We start from the raw sequence: 18,888 nt of genomic DNA on the forward strand, positions 1-18,888 counted from the left end.
TGATACTGAACAACAGATTTGTCAGGCTGGCACCAAACAACAGTAAGCATGAATTGGTTTTGTGTAGTTGCCAGTGATGATTTAGAAGTACTTCACCTTTTCTTTTCTTTTTTTTTAATTATTAACTTTTTCAGAGTTTAGTTAAATTTCACTTTTCTTCTGAGCTGTACGTGTACTGTATGTGTATTTGTAATGTTCTCTCTAATACAGACTGAATCATAACAGTAGGGAGATCACTTCCTACAGAACTCAGATCCCTGTTTAAACACCACGGTTGAGGTGTTGGCTCTCTGTGGCAGTTTGAGCCATATTAGAAATCTAAAATCCAATTTTTAGGCTTCTCCCCACCCCTTCCCACAATTTATCCTAACAGCAGAGAGAAACTTTCAGACCAGAGGCTTCTGTAGGGGAAGGGGGAAGTATATACATTTATTTACAAAAATAAAAACTATACAAACTAAAGGCAACTATATATATATATTACATTACTCTCAGTCAGTCCTTTCAAGCCCCTCCTTTAACTTTAGTCCAGGAGTAGCCTTTAAGGCTGATATGTAACACAGTCTTTTGCTGTGGGAGTGTTCTGGGCTCCTGAATGCTCCCCCCTCACCAAGTTCTAGTTGTTTGTCTCTCCTCCTCATGAAGTCTGAGAAGATAGCTTTGAGTCCTTGCTCTTCTGCTGCTGGTGATTTTTCCCTCTCAGTGTCTCACCTCGGTTTGTAGGCTGCTGCAGTGTAGCCTATCAAGCGCCAACATCCTGGAATCCTCATTCCTCCACATCAGTTCTCAGCTGCCCCCGGTCAGCTTCGGCAGGCATCTCTCAAGCTCTTGGCTCGTCTCCAATTTCTCCTGGGACTCTTCTCCCGAGCACCGGGCCTACTTCCATGGCCCGTCTCTTGGCCCAGCTTCAAGTTGAGCCTCTCCTCCACTTACAGTGGAGGGAAAGAAAAAGCCTCCCTCTACAGCTTCACTGCAGAAAAGGTGGGGGAAGAGGGCTTGGCTACAAAGCCTGCCTCTCTCCTCTTACCTCAGGTGCTGTGAATCTCTTCCTTCACAGCACACACTCCAAATGCTGACTCTAACTCTAGCTAAAGGTTGAGCTGGGGGGTCGCAGGGCTCCCCGCTCCCCCCCCGGAGGGGAAGAGAAGGAGCCCAGCCACCCCCTGGCCTTGTCCACCTACACGCAGCGGACACCAACAGCAAAACAACCAAGACAGAACTGCCAACAGGTTCTGGTGCTGTGATATATGCTTTTGAGCAGAAGTGAACAATATGAGTGGTGACTGGCTCTCCAGGGAACACTGTCCTGGCACCCAATCACCTCTGAGCCCCCCAGCCTCTCAGGGGGGGCCAATCTCAACCTATGACACTCTCACACTGCATTTCAAAGGAGCAGTCTGATTTTGCTGTGAGTGTTTTAACATCTGGGTGAAAAAATTACTTGTACTTAAATTCTTAGCTTTTGAGTCCCTTTCTTGAGAATTCTTTTATTATAAAGTCAAGAACTGACTCAGGATTTCTCATCTCAATCCTGTAGCTTCAGTGCAAGAAAGTGTGCTACCTAAATGGGACAAACAGTGATTCTCTCTGCTGTTCAGAGTTTAAGATCACATTTTGACAGGGTATTTAAGACATGACAGTGAGAATACTTACTCAACAGAAGATATATCTGCAAAATGAGCCTAAAGAAAGAGTTTCACAACTATGAAACAGGAAGCTTTACCACAAACACTGCTCCAAGTTTATAATGGGAAGGAAGTGAGGAGATAAATGGGCTCTGAGCAGACTTCTCAGTCTTCGGGGTCCACTGGAGGTTACACAGATTGGCAGAGGATGAGAGGAAGCCAGTATTGACATAATATGTGATTTACTCAGTCTCTTGTATGTGCATATACCCAACTGCCTCACAGCCCTTGTGCACTGAGAAATGTCTTTATGCAGCCAGCTGTCAGATGCTAAGTAAGATGTTTCCAGGGAAACCTTTCTCCACATTGATGAATGTTTATTTTAGAAATAAGAAGAGTTCTTTTCTATCACTCTCACATGGTTTAACCACATAAAAATGACAATAATTTCATTTTTTTAGAACTAGTTTGGGAGGTCTTTTTGTAGAATGGTATTTACTTTTCCCGTGCAGTATTCAATTTTCTTGGCAGTGCTTGAAGGGAGTCTGTCAGGATTAAATCATATAGCCCTAGGAAAAATTCTTACAACACCTGACACCTTAGAATGATTTGAGGTTTAATGTATATTCTTTGAATATAGGGCCTAATCCAAAGCTGTCATCTGCATAGTGGCTCATTCTAGACTAGGCATTTGTCACAGGCTAGCCCATGTTTCACCAGTTCTGGTCTCATTCACGTCTAGAGTTCAGCACAGAGCCAGGAACAAGGTCCCCCTCACTTCATCCTCCAGTTCTCCACCTGAACTGCTGGCGCACAATATGATATTGATACTTTTTTTTTTTACAAGAAAGAAGAAAAATTATTTCTGATTAAAATTAAATTTATAGAACTCTTCAGAATTTCATGTTTAAGTTATGTGTTAGAAGTTTTTTTCTTTTCCTTTCAAGCAGCCTGAACCTGAACACCAATGTGCAAGTTTAATTTGGGCATCACAAGGAAGATTTTTGTTAACTATGTCAAGATAATTAGAAGTAACATGGTTAAACTGGTTTTTGAGAGAATCTCTAATGTTTTTAGACTTACATTAATAATATGGAATAATTATTCTGTGATAATAATCAGGATTTTTAGATTATTGAGCCTTTTTTGGCCATTGAGGCTTCACAGTAGTTCTCTTTCTTTTATTAAAGGGAGCTGCAAATATTTACATTTTAAAACACACTGATGATGATTGATTGTGGAAACTGCTTGTTTACCTGGAGTTTAGCATATGCATAAGCATTGCTTAGATAGGCCTAATTTATTTAATGAGAATGTTCCAGAAAATTTCAGTTTCTCATTGGTCCTTTAGAAATTGAACTTATAATTCATAAAAGTAATTTTATATTACAGATTTTTAGTCTAATTCATAATATGAACTGACTGATAAACTTCCTAACTCATGTTTTTCTGTTCATAAAATCTGTCCATTACTAATTCACCTTTAGTTTCTAGTTCCTAGAAACATAAGAAATTTTTGCAAGTGCTCCAGTTGGTTGGCTTTCTAATGAATTTTTGTCTTTACTTTAGACTACACCCTTAGCATTGTGTGTAAGAAAACCTAAAGGAAAACCATTGCCTTGAGCAGTCAGATCAGGTACACTACTTAGTGTGCCTGTCTTCATATGCATTGTAGGTCTTCATAGTTGACCAACACTAAAAAAACTACTGAAGCATCCTGCTGGAAGAAAGAAACTGTTCATTTGGAAAGTTAAAAGTTTCTGTGATCAGTTTTGATTTTGAAATTTTGATGATAGTTGAAAAAAGTTGTATTTTTGGCCCATCCTCTGGTCACTATATATTTCCAGTGGCAACTTGTTTTCATCATTTGGAAAGTGTGCATATGTGTGTATTCCAATACATGTATCACTAATATATGCATATTAATTTCAGCATATCCAGCCCTATGAATTGTCTCTTTCCTGTTACATTCCTCTTTGTTACCATCTCTAAATTCTCTGTGTTTTTGAATTAATTTAGGTTTTGTTCTATCGGTTCAAGTATTCAATGTATTTTATGTATATCAGCAGAGTTATGTATGTATATTCTGCAGAGGATGAAAAGCTTTTCAAATATTTTTTATATTAAGTACAGTAGTTGAAATATTTTAAAAATCTGGTTGGTGCTTAAATACATAACCACTGCTTAGATACGTAGGAGACAGAGATGGACAACTGAAGAACTGACAGACCTAGGGTCAGGACAAGCCAATGATTTATGAGTATAGATGAGCCAAAGTCCTACTGTAAGATAAGGTTAAAAAACCACTGTTTCTCTGTTCCTACTTCTTAGTACAGCCTTGGGCAGTAGTGAAGGAAAAAGAAGATGGAATAAAAAGTATGTTTTGGATCAAAACTATGCAATCATTTCACCAGTCTTTGGGAAGCAATACAAGAAATACCAAACCAATGATTTTCACCTTGTCTATAAATTAGACAGTATGCAGATTTTTCCTAGTCTGTACCTTAACAGCAGCCACAGTCACCTTACAAAGATACCAGTTCCACTTGCACAAGGTTCCTTTATTTTGATTCTGTAACTACTGCATTCACCTTTAAAATTTAGGATTGCTTCCTACTTGAATTTTAATTCTCGTATTGACACATACGTGCAGGGCATTCTTTTTGTGTTCCATATGCACTGAAAGAGCCAGTTCAGTATAGCCAAAACACCTAGAAATAAAAATAGACAGAGGAATGCACAGATAAGTACCACATGAAATAAGACTGGAATTATTTCAGTTAGCATCACAAAACTCTACAGTAAGGGTAAAATTCTGTTACCTCAGAAAAGAAGTATTTAAAAAAAAATACTATCTCCGAAAGTACAAGTAGTCTAGAAACTAATTGGTAAATTTTGTAGGCTAATACTAGTTCAAATTGTTGCAAGCGCCTTTAGCTGTTACAAAATAATCCTAGAGCCCTGTAATTCTGGAAAATTATCACTGATTTTCTCTGTGCTTTTTAGGACTTTGAAATTCTACCAGTTTATGGGTTTGGTTACTTGCACATCCATACTCCACTTAGCACATCTCTACTCTGCTCTACATTCTTTACTTTGTATCTATGAAAGCCCATAAAAGTCGCTTGGGACTACAAAAGTACAAGGGTAAGAGGGAATTTGACCTCATGGTTCTTGAGCACCTCTAAGGAATGTCCTGTTTAAAGCAGCTGGAAAGAATTGTGAACAAACCGATGTTACAGGTAGGGCAATGGATGCAACCTGAAGCACTCAGAAATTTCAGACACTTTCTGAAATCCTTTCTGTTTACTGAGACATGGCTTTTCTTTCTAGAAGAGGAAACAGATAACCCCTTCTGCAGAAGCCAAGATGTCCAAAGGGTTTATGTGGCTTGCTAGCCACTGAGATATGAACTGCCAACAAAAACATTTTGCACTTATACCAATAACAAACAATGAGTTGCTGGAGGCAACAGCTATTGCCAGCACTTGAATAAAAAATCTTTGACAACTAACCATGTATCAAAATAAATTGTGAAATAAGAAAATGCCTTCTTTTCAGCACCTACTCAAATATCTTATTTTAGATTGTGCCAAAACTGAAGGGGAGATGATAGTCACATTAATTCTGACTGACAATTTCATGGCAAAAACTGGGAAGACATCTCCCCCCGGATCATTCATATGGAGAACATACTCCAGCTGAGCTTAACTGGCTGCCATATGTCACTCCTAGTCCACTGATAAATAGCTCCCAGTACAGGTATCAGGATTAGTGTCCTTCAGTGTATTATGGCCTGGAAAGTGAGCATGGTAACTTCTAACTCATAGTGCAAGATGCATTTGTTGTTAGAAAAGGTTAAACAGATTTTTGTCATTGCTACTAACAGAACCAAGACTGTTGTGTAAAAGCAAACTACAGCATCGTTAGAGTTTACCATGATGCTCGGGAGGTATTCTGTCCTGTTATAAAATCAGAGAATGTCACCAGCAGATGGAGCGTGGAAGGGGAGCAATGTGCCTTTGATCCCTCAGCATATCATCTAGGGAGGAAAAAGTACTTCTTACATGCTAGCTATTTCAATTTGTTAAGGCTGTTACTGAGAGGGAGGAAACAAATGCTCAAAATAATTTTATAAAATAAATAGAGATTAGAATTGTTCTGTGATTGTAGGATGGCACAATCTTGAATGATTATTTAAATGATGTGTTTGCTAATGTGATGTGTTTTAAATGTGGTGAGCTATTTCCATTAATGGCAGATCTCAGACCATCAGAGTCGTTTTCCTGTCCTTCATTCTACTGACATCTGTCTTAACATTCTTTCATTATCTGCCTCCATCCTATGCGGAGCTGGAGAGTATCCTCCTTCACAGTCGCTCTCTTTAACCTCCTGCCTGGATTTGCTTTCTTCAAAGAGTGATTCTCTGAGGCTTCCTTTTCCTGAATTTTTAATTTATTCCCTCAGCAGTCAGTTTCAATAACATTCAAGCTGGAAAGAAATTAATTAGACTTTCTTCAGAATTAGAAAAAGTGGCACTATCTGACTTTCATACTTTCATTTTGGATGTGGGAATATGTCCACATCAGTGTAGAGTTTTGCATGAAGCTGATGAGAAGACTGTTTTCTTATATTCTCCTTCTGAATATATGACGTTTTTGTGTACACATTTCTGCATATCTCTGAAGTGCTTTCTAGTAGAGCACGTGAGTGGAAGACGTAATATTTTAGCAATTTTCTATGTTTGGTTGACAGAATTAGGACTTGTATTCAGTACAGCTCAAACAGCAGAAATCTGATTTTAGCGTGATGAACACTGAAATTCAGTTATCAATAATCCTGTTGATGCAGGATTTATGTAACTAGTGCAGAGGTAGTTCAGTGACAGAGTGTTCATCCAGGGGTTGAAGATCATACCCTGCCCTCCCATTGCATCTCTCAAGGACTTAGTACGTCCTATCTCCACAGCATGGAAAAGTCCATTGGGAATGCCACAACTGGGTCTTCTGGAAGAAATTCATGCTCAGCATTTCACTTTTGCATCTCTTTGATTAAACCTTTGTTAATATCTTCTTTTATTTTTTGCTAATTAATCCATTCTGTCTTGAAAAAATTGGCTAGGCTCCTGCACACTAAAACCTCTTAAGGTAGGACACAACACTGTTCCTGTGATATTGCAGGAATCCCAAAGACCTGGAGTCCAAGAGCTTTTGACAGGAGCTGAAAATGCAGAACTGTGAGTATTCACCTTACCCTCATCCTCCAGCTACAAGAGTGACAGTGATCAGAGAAGAAAAATTGCCTTTCTTTTACTCTTTCTTTACTCCATCTGTCATTGTAATAAGAGAAAAATTAAGGTGATTTTATTCTGTGCTTAAGGTTCTCTCTCTTGACCCCTTCGCAGGTGGGAGATTGGGAAATGGAGCACCTGCAGTCTTACCTGTGGTGTTGGTTTACAGACACGAGATGTCTTCTGTTCTCATCTCCTATCAAGAGAGACTAATGAGACTGTGATTTTGGCAGATGAACTGTGCTCTAAACCTAAGCCATCCCTTGTGCAAGGCTGTAATCACTTTGACTGCCCGCCCTCCTGGTATCCTACAGAATGGCAAGAGGTAAGAATGTATGTATAATCTCATTTTGTGACTGCTAAAAGTAGTCATTACACGCGTATCAGTGATCAGGGGGTTGGAGCATCTCTCCTATGAAGATGGGCTAGAGACCTGGAGTAGAGAAGGCTTCAGGAAGACCTTATAGCAGCCTTACAGTACATGAAGGATGCCTGCAAAAAAGCTCCGAAGAGGGACTTTTGACATGGACATGTGGTCATAGGACAAAGGGTAATGGATAAAACTGAAAGAGGGTAGATTTAGTCTAGAAATTAGGATGAAATTCTTCAGTGTGAGGTGGTGAGGCACTGGAATAGTTTGCCTGGAGGAGATGTGGCTGCCCCCTTCCCAGAAGTGTTCCAGGCCAGGTTGGATGTAGCTTTGAGCAACCTGGTCTAGTGGAAGCTGTCCCTGCACATAGTGGTGGGGTTGTGTGTGGGATGGGCCGGGGTGGAACTAGATCATTAAGGTCCCTTCTGACCCAAACCATTCTATGATTCTATGATTTTGCTTTATCCCATCAAGAGGAATCATAAATCATTCTGGTGAGCCATTAAAAACTGCGAAGTATGCTTTTTGCTCTTAAAAAAATACATGAACATTTTCAGAGGTAAATAATGACTATAGCTATTTTTAATGTAAAGTTGCTGGAAAATCTTAACAGCTGGCTATGGATTCCAAACAAAAATATCTGGAATATGTTGGTCAGCTGCAGTGAGCAGATTTGGGTTAGCAATGTCAAGGTTTCTAGGAATACTAAACTAGAAGGATCAAGGATAAAAGAATCTGTAAAGCAGTTTGAGTATTCTGTATATTCTCAAATAATTAATTTAATTTAGGAAAACAAACACTCCTCATTCTTTGGAGTCACAAATGTGTATTAAACACTTCTCTTTGGGAGATAGATGCCTTATTACACTAATGATGAAAATTGCTTTCTACACAATGGGTCTGTACAAAGCTTTTTTTCTTTAGAAAGCAATCTGAAATTAGTTAATTTTCTGCCATTTTGTTGAAAATGAAAATACTTGTGTAATTCAAAAGACTTAAAGATGCTTTTTTATATGGTTATAATGCTGCATAGGAAGAAAGGACTGCTTTCTACAAGTGCTGCACTGTTGTCAACACTAAAGGAAAACTTTGCAGTGTGGTGTAGGTGCAAGCAAAAGGCCTGTTTGAATCTTCATTTCTGAGAGATGGAAGGCTTTATCCCATCTTATGAAGGCTTGACATATGCCTACCCAGTGTCTGTCTATAAAATCTGGTCTTTACTTAACAGCCAGGGAGATGTTAGTGTACTCACCTAAAGAAGCTGGTAAGTCCACGAAGCTGGAACAGCTCTGGGTTTGGGCAAGCAAGCCAGTAACAAAAATTTATGTTAGTCTGATGTTCTGGCAATGCTAGATAACTATCATATGGCTTTAGTCCTGTGTTTAAAGCAATTCAGTCATAGTTCATGCTTTAATTTGTCTACTGATATTCACACACGCATATACTTACCTGTACTTCTGAAAAGTTCTAGGCTATAGTCATACATAAATGCTATATTTGCAAATAGCAAATAGTATTCTTCTAGTGCATCTCATAATAACATAATCAAGTCAAGCATTTCAAATTTGGATATGCTAGAAGGTGCACCTCTGCTTGTTAAAATCCTGTAATTGCCACAGTCCTTACAGAAAGCAATTCTCTGTAAGTTTATTTGAACAGTCAGGAGAGATATATGTTATAGCATGCTGAAAAATTGACTTTCTGCTAAGTGACCATTAGCTATAGGCCACTCTAGAACATTATCAAAATTGTTTCTGCTAGAGCTGTCTCCAGACAGATTTTGTCAAGATTTGAATATTTTCCTCAACAGTGTAAACAGGCATATTTTTGCCTGTTTAAAGTCATTTTTGTGACTGCTCAAGGGCTCTCAAATGCTGTCTTTTTGAAAGGTGTAGCAGATCTTAGTGAGGGGAAGCTTGATTAAGTATAAAGTATTGTAGTGGTTTGAATCAAGTTTTTCCCCTGCAGTTGAAAATGGTAAAACCCCAGGGGGTGATGGCCCTGGAAGTTTTGACGTTTTGTCCAATGAGTGCTTCTGCAAAATATAAACATATCACAACCAAACGGAAGAGAAGAGTTGTAGTTTTGGGTTGTAGAAGAAGTAGCCATGTTCTGAAGCCATGAGCTGAAGGGGCAAGAGCCCCTCTGGGGGGCCACGGCCCCCCAGCCCCTGGCTGGGGTCATAGAAACTCAGAAACAGTGTTAAGCTGGACTATGTATCTGTAGCTATGAAGGCTGGGAGTTTTCTCTCCACCGTGGGCAGCGGCAGGAGTAGCGGCAGCCGGCACTGACCAGAGTCCAGAGAAACAGTGGCGGAGAGCCAGGACAGATAAGAACTGAACTGTAGAAGCAGTGAAACAGCATGCAGCCAAGGAAGATACAAAGTTGTCTGAGGAGAGAGCAGCAGAGAGACAGAGTTTTGGGGGTAAGAACTGAACCAAACCCCCCAAAAACCCTTGGAGACCCCTCCTAGAGAGAGGAGGAGTAGATGGACTCCTATTTGTGAGGAGTCTTGGAGTACAGCAGTACCGGAGAGAGAGAGAGGAGCTAAGAAGTTCAAAGGCATCCTGGAGCTGGACTGAGACAGCCGGATGGAATGCAGAGGGGGGTGACCTTGCTCCCCCCACTGCTGCTGCCACACCGGCAGTTGAGACAGAGCACAGGAGCTCTGGTGGAACTCTTGAGGCAAAGACTTCCAACTGAAAGCTGCCCAAGATGTTCTGACTCAGGGGTGAATCCCCTGAGGAAGGGACTTTCATGAAGATGCCCCTGCATTTTGTGATATATCTGTGGTGAAGCGAATTTTGTCCCTGCTACACAGTCGACAGGTGAGGCCTTCGCTTGGAGTCGAAGGAGAGCCGAGGGGCTTGGAGACCCCCTTGTGTGTATTGAAAAGAGATCCAGCTACAACAATCCAGTTGCAACTGCTGCATGGAAGACAGAAGAGGAGCTGCTGCCCTAAATGTGGAAGGGGATCTGTCCTTCTTCCCTCCTGGACTTTTATTTGGAGGGGAGATGTAACAGGGAAAGGTGGAAACACCAAAGGGAAAAAAACAACAGGTTTGAGGGATCCTGGTACGTGAATAAACCAAACACCGTTGCTAGTTGGCAAACAATAGCTATTTATTAGAAAAAGGGCGGCAAACAGGGAAAAGGTGAATAAAACAGGCGCCTGAGGGAAAGGAATTAGGGCCAAGGAGGAAAAAGCGCACAAAACCCAAGTAAGATATCTTGACACCCTACTCACCTAAGTGTCACCCATAAGAAAGTCTTATCCACTCTAACTAGTAATAAAGCCTTTTTTGAGCAGCTGCATGTTCCGGAGGGGTGGCAGGCTCCCACTTCAGCAGGCGTCCCCGCTAGAAGCAATTCAGTCCGTCGTGAAGAGCCCGAGACCCCGAACCAGACACGAGTCTGCCTTTATAAAGTTTATTGAGAGCACCTGCCCTGGGGAGGTGTGGCCAGCACCGCCCCGTCAGGGGCTCTCAATCCCACCCTTTCTGTTATGTAAGTGCTCCCCGCCTGCGCATGCATAAGCACCTTGGAAATCCCCTGACGCAGGCGCAGTGAATTGGGGGGGGTCTTATTAATTGAGTCTGGGGGATGGCCTTCAACACCATCATCATCACTTTGTCCTCCAACTGCCCTTAGAGAGCAATGAGCCAATCACAACAGACCAATTAAAATAGTTTACACAGAAACTCTCTCTCCAAGGCCAAGTTCACTGCTCTATCAGCGGACGTGGCAGGAGAAAAACATAAACTTTCACAGGTGGCTAGGGACAAACACAGACCAAAAGCAAAATAACATCCCAACTTCGCCCCAATACAGGAGAAGAGATCTGATCCATTGTAAATACTTATGTCATGGTAGAGATAGCTAAGGTTGTATATAATGTATTGTAGTATTTATTTGTACAGTCATTGTAATATATTTCCCTTTCCCCCCACTTTGAGTCTGGTGTATTTTGTCTGGAAAGAATCATCTTTCACTGGGTTGAGATGTGGGAGGGGTAATGGAGCTAGGGAATTAGATTTTGGGAATCTCAAACCATGACAGTATTTAACAACTATATTATCAGCTGTCTTCTATGGGCTGAGAGAGAACCTGTGCTGTAACTCATTGCTGCAGCATAACAAAGGTCATGTTGTAGCTCTTCTGCCTTACTTCCACAGACTTTTCAGGCTGGCCAGCTGTGAACATAGCTGTTCGCTGCCTCAGCACTGAGTCTTTCTTGTGCTTACCTTTCAACAGAAGAAAACAGCACAAAAATGTGCTTCTCTGCCTACTGTCTTCTGCCTCTGTTTAGTGAGTACAGCAAGAAAAACCCTCAAATCTATCAAAATCAATTTCCATTCTCGCAGTTTTTAAGGACATGTCTTTTCTTTCTTTGCATCACCAACGTCTGTACAGTTACTCCCACACTGTAGGAAAGCCAAGCCTTGCAGCTCAGTCTCTCGCAGGTTTCCCATGGGTGACGTCCATGCGAAAACCTGCACCATCAGGACTGTGCATTGCACTTAGAGATTATTGCAGCTGTTGGCTTCTGAGATGTGTGAGAGTCATGCAGCAGAGCTGCTGTGCAACCCTCCAGCAGAAGAAACCCTGCAGGATTTCTTTCCTTGCATTAAGGGATGCACAACATCCCATCTCCCCAGGGTCCTATGAGGGTACCCCCTAACAGGGAGATGAAGGGCCCTGCATCAAGGTGCCTTCATTGCCCTAGGGAAGGTTCTTTAAAGCTTCATTGGCATGAAAGGGTGACGTGTTCTCCACACAGCCTGCTTTCAAGCCATTTCTTTGGTTTCATCTGTGGAGTTCATCGTGCTTTTCAGAGCACCCCCTCAGACTAGTTTCATGGAAACAAACGAATCAAAATATTTAAACTGTAAGCAGTGTTTTCTATGGCCTTTTATGCTTGTAAGAAAGGACTGTCTGAATTAAATGTTATTTGAAGCCCCAGTGTTCCTGGCAGATAAATACATGATGATTATCAGTGTTGTAACATTCCAAACAATTTTTAAAACATCTCTTTATAGATTCCAGACTATTTATTTTAAAACAGTTCTGTTTTTTAATGAAATCCATTAGAACATTTATCTCATTTTCAGTAGTGTGCCTCTGGAGCAAGGAGCTTCTGTCTTTCAAGGAAAATGTGTATCCTAAATCACAGAATCACAGAATATGCTGAGTTGGAAGAGACCCACAAGGATCATCGAGTCCAACCCTTAGCCCTGCATAGGACCATCCCCGAGAGCCCACATCCAAATGCTTCTTGAACTCTGTCAGGCTTGGTGCTGTGACCACTTTCCTGGGGAACCTGTTCCAGTGCCCAACCACACTCTGGGTGAAGAACCTTTTCCTAATATCCAACCTAAACCTCCCCTGACACAACTTCAGGCCATTCCCTTGGATCCTGTCACTGGTCACCACAGAGAAGAGATCGGTGCCTGCCCTTCCTCTTCCCCTCAGGAGGAAGTTGTGACTGCAATGAGGTTGCACCTCAGTCTCCTCTAGGCTGAACAGACCAAGTGACCTCAGCCACTCCTTATACAGCTTCCCCTCAAGATCCTTCAATATCTTCCTTGTCCTCCTTTGGACACTCTCTAAGAAGTTAATATCTTTGCTATATTGGGGTGCCCAAAACTGCTCGCAGTATTCAAGGTGAGGCCACCCCAGTGCAGAGCAGAGCAGGACAATCCCCTCCCTCGACTGGCTGGTGATGCTTTGCCTGGTGTCCCCCAGGACATGGTTGGCCCTCCTGGCTGCCAGGGCACTGCTGACTCATATTCAACTTACCATCAGCCAGGACCACCAGATCCCTTTCCACAGCACTGCCTTCAAACATCTCATCAACCAGTCTGTATGAACATCTGGGGTTGCCCCATCCCAGGTGCAGGATCCCACACTTTCCCTTATTTAACTTCATATGGTTGGTGATTGCCCACTCCTTTGATTTGTTGAGGTTTCTCTGCAGGGCCTCCCTGCCTTCGAGGGAGTCAACAGCTCCTCCCAGTTTTGTATCATCTGCAAACTGGCTGATGATCTCCAGTCCTGCATCCAAGTCATTTATGAAGATGTTGAAGAGCACAGGGCCTAAGATGGAGCCCTGTGGAACCCCACTAGTGACAGGTCACCAGTCTGATGTCACCCCATTCACTATTACCCTCTGTGCTCAACCTGTGAGCCAACTGCTCACCCACTGCATGATGTGTTTATCCAGCTGTGTGCTGGACATTTTGTCCAGCAGGATCCTGTGAGAGACAGTGTAGAAAGCTTTACTGAAATCCAAAAAGATTACATCAGCTGTCTTCCCTTGATTGGCTAGGTGGGTTACCTTGTCATAGAAGGAAGTCGAATTGGATAAGTAGGACTTTCCTCTCATGAGGCTGTGTTGGCTGTGACCAATGACTGTGTTATCTTTGAGTTGCTTTTCAATACTTCCCCAAATAATCTTCTCCATAACTTTACCAGGCACTGAAGTGAGACTGACAGGCCTGTAGTTTCTGGGGTCCTCCTCTCTGCCCTTCTTGAAAATCTTGAACAACATTCTCCAGCTTCCAATCGGCTGGGACCTCTCCAGATTCCCACGACCAGTCAAAAATCATCGAGAGAGATTCTGTGATGACAACATGTCTTAATTTAGCAAGACACAAATGTCCGTTAAGGAGGGTGTCGGGGCCAGAAAAAGAAGAGCCACCCTCCTCCCTCCCTCCACATTATTACAACTTTGAGATTAGGAGGCTTCAGGTGAAAGTGTAGAAAAGGAAAATAACAACTCTTTATTAACAAACCCAAATAAACAACAATGGTGCAACCAGAACTTTCAAAAGAAACAAAACAAAGTCCTAATTCCCCAGGCAAAGTGGGGGGGGGAGGGGGCAGCCAAAAAAAACTGAGGATGGCTATTGCTCTGTCTGTTGGTGGACAGCCAGCCCTCCAGACAAAGGGGCTTCCAAGGGGTGGCGCTGGCTGGTTAAAAAAGAGCAACCTCCCCTCACTCCTGTGCTGCTTTGCACGTGGCCCTGCACCATCCCCCTTCCCCCCCCCCGCCCCCCCGAAAAAAAAGCAGATGAGGGGGGAGGGAAATCAATATTTGGAAAAAATTCCAACATTTCTTTTAAAACCTATGACACATCAGCAGCTCTTTGAGGGTTCTGGGATGAATCCCATCAGGCTCCATAGATTTCTAGGGATCCAGCTGGAGCAGCAGATCCTGCACAATTTCAGGGTGCACTAGGAGTCGATCATTCTCACAGTCATGGTCCTCCAGTTCAGGGCACTGAGACACCCTTGTCCATCATCCACGTTGAAGACAGAGGCAAAGAAATCATTAAACACCTCTGCCTTGTCTCTGACCCTGTTTGTGAGATGACCATCCTCATCCTGTAACAGGCAGATGATATTTCTATACTGCCTCTTGACATTTAATGTATTTGAAAAAACTCTTTATTGTCCCCTACATTTCTGGCCAGCTGCAACTCCAGTTGGGCTTTGGCCACAAGCAGCATCTCTGAATTCTTCCCATGTCACTTGACCTTGCTTCTACTGGGCATACACGTTCCTTTTTTGCCTTAACTCCAAGATTCCTGTTCAGCCAAGCTGTCCTTCTGCCTCACCTGCTTGATTTCTAACATTTAGGAATTGCTGCCCATGTGCCCTTAGGAGGTAGTTTGAAAAGTGACCAGCATTCATGGACCCTAACACCTTCAAAAACATTTTTCCATGGGACCTTACTTACTAATTCCTTGAGCAGCATGAAGTCTGCTCTCCTCATGTCCAGAGCTGAGGTTTTGCTGACACTCTTCCTCCTGACAATGGAGATTTTAAACTCCATCACTTCGTGGTTGCTGTGATCAAGACAGCTGCCAGTCTCCACTTTGCTCACAAGATCCACTCTGTTGACAGGCAGCAGATCAAGGAGGGCATCTTTCCATGTTGGCTCCCTTAGGACCTGTTCCATAAAGTTGTCATCCAGGTTCTTTAGGAATCTTCTGGCCAGGTTTGTACCAGCTGTGTGATGTTCCCAGTTGATTTCAGGCAAGTTGAAGTCCCTCATAAGGGCAAGGGCAGTTGACTTGGAAGTCTCCCTTAGTTTCTCAAATAATAATTCATTGGCATCGCTGTCCTGGCTAGGTATACAGCAGACTTCCATGATGATATCCACATTATTTGTTTACCCCTTGTGGTGGTTTGAGACCCCCAAAAATCCAATTTCCAAGTCCAAGCCCCCCTCCCAAAACTCACCCCATTGTGAGAGGGGTTTTCCAGACACAACACAAGACTCAATATGGAGGGAAGGGAATTATATTACAATTATTACACAAATAAATATTATAATACATTATATACATAATCCTAACTATCTCTCCTATGGTAAAGCAATATTTACATTAGATCAAATCTCTTTTCCCTCTAATAAAAGTCCAGAAGGGAAGAAGGAAGGATCCTTTCCACTTTCAGGACAGCAGTGTCTCTCCTCTTCAATCCAGTCGTAGCTGGATTGTCATAGCTGGAAGATTTCTCCCTCCATTACAATACAAGGGGTCTCCTCTCACCCCTCTCAGCCCTTCGGATCCAAGTAAAGGTCTCTCTCCCGTGGGCTTGCAAAAGCAGGGACAAAACTCAATCATGTCATGGGGTGTAAGACATCCCATGAAAGTCCCTTCCTCAAGGGATTCAAACTCCTCCTGAGTCAGAACGTTTAGGGCAGCTTTCAGTTCAGTCTTTGCCCCAAGCGTCCTACCAGAGCTCCTCTGCTGTGTCTCAACTGCCAGTGTGGCAGCAGCGGAGGGGCAAGGCCACCTCCTCCGCATTCCATCCTGGTCCAGCTCTCAGGACATCTCCATGCTCTCGGCTCTTCTCTCTCGCTGCTGCATGCTGCATTTTAGGACTCTCATCAGATAGAAGTCCACCCCCTCCTCTCAGGAGGGGTCTCAAAGGGGTTTTGGGGAGATTTAATTCAGTCTTACCCTCTGTTGAGCTTAGTCCTCTCTCTCTCTCTCTCCATCAGATATCTAAGTGTCTCTCAGCTTAGCTGCATGCCATCTTTGCTGCTTGTTATCTTTTTGGCTCTCAGCCACAGTTCTCCATTCACTGCTGCTCCACCGCCACTTTCAGTATCTCTGGCTGCCCATTCACAGCCAGGAAACTTCCCTCAGCTCTTAGCTACAGTACTTGGCCCAGTTTAACACTGTTCCAAGTCCCTGCAGCCCCAGCCGGGGGCTGGGGGGCCTAGCCACCAGCGGGGCTCCTGGCTCTTCTCCCCTCATGGCCTAAAACATGGCCACTTCTCCTCCAACTATGTCATTATCCTTCTTTTCCCTTCTGGTGTGATATGTTTTAATTTTGCAGGGGCGCTGATTGGGTCAACACCAAGAAACACCACCCCTTCGGGGGTTACCATTTTTTTTTTCCCACCACACCCCTTGATTCTTACCCAGAGGCTCTCAACTGTGCCATTCCCAACTGTGAGCTCCCATACATTCTAACCCTTCTATTACATACAGTGCCACCCCTCCACCTCTTCTGCCCTACCTATCCCTCCTGAAGAGTCTGTAATCATCCAGAAGGGCACTCTAGTCACAGGTCTCATCCCACCAGGTTCCACTTATGCCAATGATGTCAAATCTCTGCGACTGGGCCAAAGCTTCTAGCTCCTCTTGTTTGTTCCTTTTTCTGCCTGTATTAGTGTAGAAACATTTCAGGTGTGGTACAGTGTAGCCAACACCTTGTGAGGCAGATTGAGGGATTCCCTAAATGCTGGTTTTCTGAAGTTTTGGGACAGCATCCCATCGCTCATCTCTGATGAGCCATCCTGTCAAGTGTCAGTAGACCAGGTGTTGAGTAGATCATCCCGTGGGCAACAAATCCAAAATTTTTCGAATCTCATCAACCTCAGAGGTACTCGTTGACCTGATGGATCTGTCTATTCCTATCAATATTATTCCTTGTTATTGGAAGGATCTAGGAAATCACTGCCAGTGCTCCTGATCCCTCTACCAATTTTCCCAGGGCCCTGTGCTCAGGCTTCTCTTTGTTATTTCATCACTGCGAGTTTGAACAACCAATAGCTGACAGTAGTCAGAGGGCCTTACTGGACTGGAGAGTTTTCCAGTAATGTCCCTTGCCTGAGCCTCTTGGAGACAGCAGGCTTCCCTGTGAGTTGGGTCTGGTCTGCATATCAGGCCCTCTGTTCCCCTTAGTAGGGAGTCTGCTATTACAACTACCCTTCTTTTCCTCTTAACAGAGGAGGTTGTGATGTGGGGTGCAGGTGATGTTGCTTTAGGAGGCCTCTCTATCCCAGAAGGACCTTTGCCCATCTCATCAGTTGTCTGGCCTTCTTGTGCCAGAACATCATACCTGTTCTAGAAGGCACACATCCTACCTTTCAAATTTTGGGAAGGAGGAGGAACCTTCCTCCTGATACATGCAGTGACCAGCTTCCAGCCTTCACCTTTAACAGACCCATGACTAACATTCCTTTGACTAATTACCCTGTAGGGTTCTAAGTCCATCTGCTTCTCCACTACAAATGAGGTTCAAGACTCCCCAGAGTCTTGAGGCTGTAGCATCTCTGAATGTAATCAGTCTCTCTCTTGCTCATTTGCTCCAATACTACAAAGCCTGTTCACTTCCTCCTGTAGCTCCTTCACCTGGTGACACAGCTCTTCAACCACAGCACACCTTCTGCAAAATAACTGTTTGTCTGCCCCAGCCTCATAAAGAGGCATCAGGCACTCCTGGCACCTGTGACCTGGAGGGCTGCATCTACCTCAGCAGGTCTGGCTGGCAGGAGAGCTCTGACACAGCTGATTTAGTGACTCCTGCAGCTACAGGGCATTGAGCTCTATGGTATGTCAACACCATAAGTGAGGAAGCTAAAAGACTTACACTAGTAAGATTCAGGCTTTCTGCCTCTAATGGCTGTCCCTGGGTATTCAGGCTAGACTAAAGTTCATGCAGCTCTCTATATAAGAGAGAAGTGTCTTTCTGACTGCAAGATTTTCTAAAACACTCCTTTTAAACTGCTTAAGTTTTAATACTTCTTCATGTGGTTGTCTGCTTGTCATGCATAATTGCTATGTTGCAAGCTATAAGCAACTCCTGGTCATGTTAGTGTAGTGCAGTAGTGCAAGCTCCCCCTTTCTTTTTCTAGGAGAAGGGAGAAAAAAAGTTGAGCTGGCTAGACTGAGCAGAACTGGGAGCCTGTTAGCAGCCTCAGGAAAGAGATCCTCAGGAAAAAGGACTGAGCGACAAACTTTGCAAAAAACAATCAGGAAAGCTACTAAATTTACTTATTAAAAATTTCCTGCCCTGCTTGAGTAGAACACAGAGAGGTATATTTACATTAAAGAGAGAGAAGAGGTGTATTCTCTGGATGTTAATTGTCCCAGCTTATTCATCTACTTCTGGGCAAGACTCTTCCACTCTCTGACACTCTTAGTATTACAGTCAGAGCTCAGATGGAGATATTAGCGTGTAGATCCTCACATCACATGCAAATGTCTCATTTTCCAGTTGGTGGTTACAGGAAAGGACAAATTTTCCACCTCCATACTGCAATGCTGACCCATTGTCTGAATGTCTTTTGTACAAAACAG

The 18,888-nt window shown here is 43.1% G+C and overlaps 1 protein-coding gene across 5 annotated transcripts in view; it reads left to right on the forward strand.

Moving 5' to 3' along the window:
- Positions 1-18,888, forward strand: part of ADAMTSL1 (ADAMTS like 1) — a 398,738-nt gene that overhangs the window by 328,174 nt on the left and 51,676 nt on the right. For all 5 annotated transcript variants that reach the window (XM_032676082.1, XM_032676083.1, XM_032676086.1 and 2 more), the window contains one exon: positions 7,030-7,240. In XM_032676082.1, coding sequence (XP_032531973.1) covers positions 7,030-7,240 — 211 coding nt within the window. The remainder of the gene's footprint in view (positions 1-7,029; positions 7,241-18,888) is intronic.

This window comes from Chiroxiphia lanceolata, chromosome Z (genome assembly GCF_009829145.1).
Source record: "Chiroxiphia lanceolata isolate bChiLan1 chromosome Z, bChiLan1.pri, whole genome shotgun sequence".
NCBI lineage: Eukaryota > Metazoa > Chordata > Aves > Passeriformes > Pipridae > Chiroxiphia > Chiroxiphia lanceolata.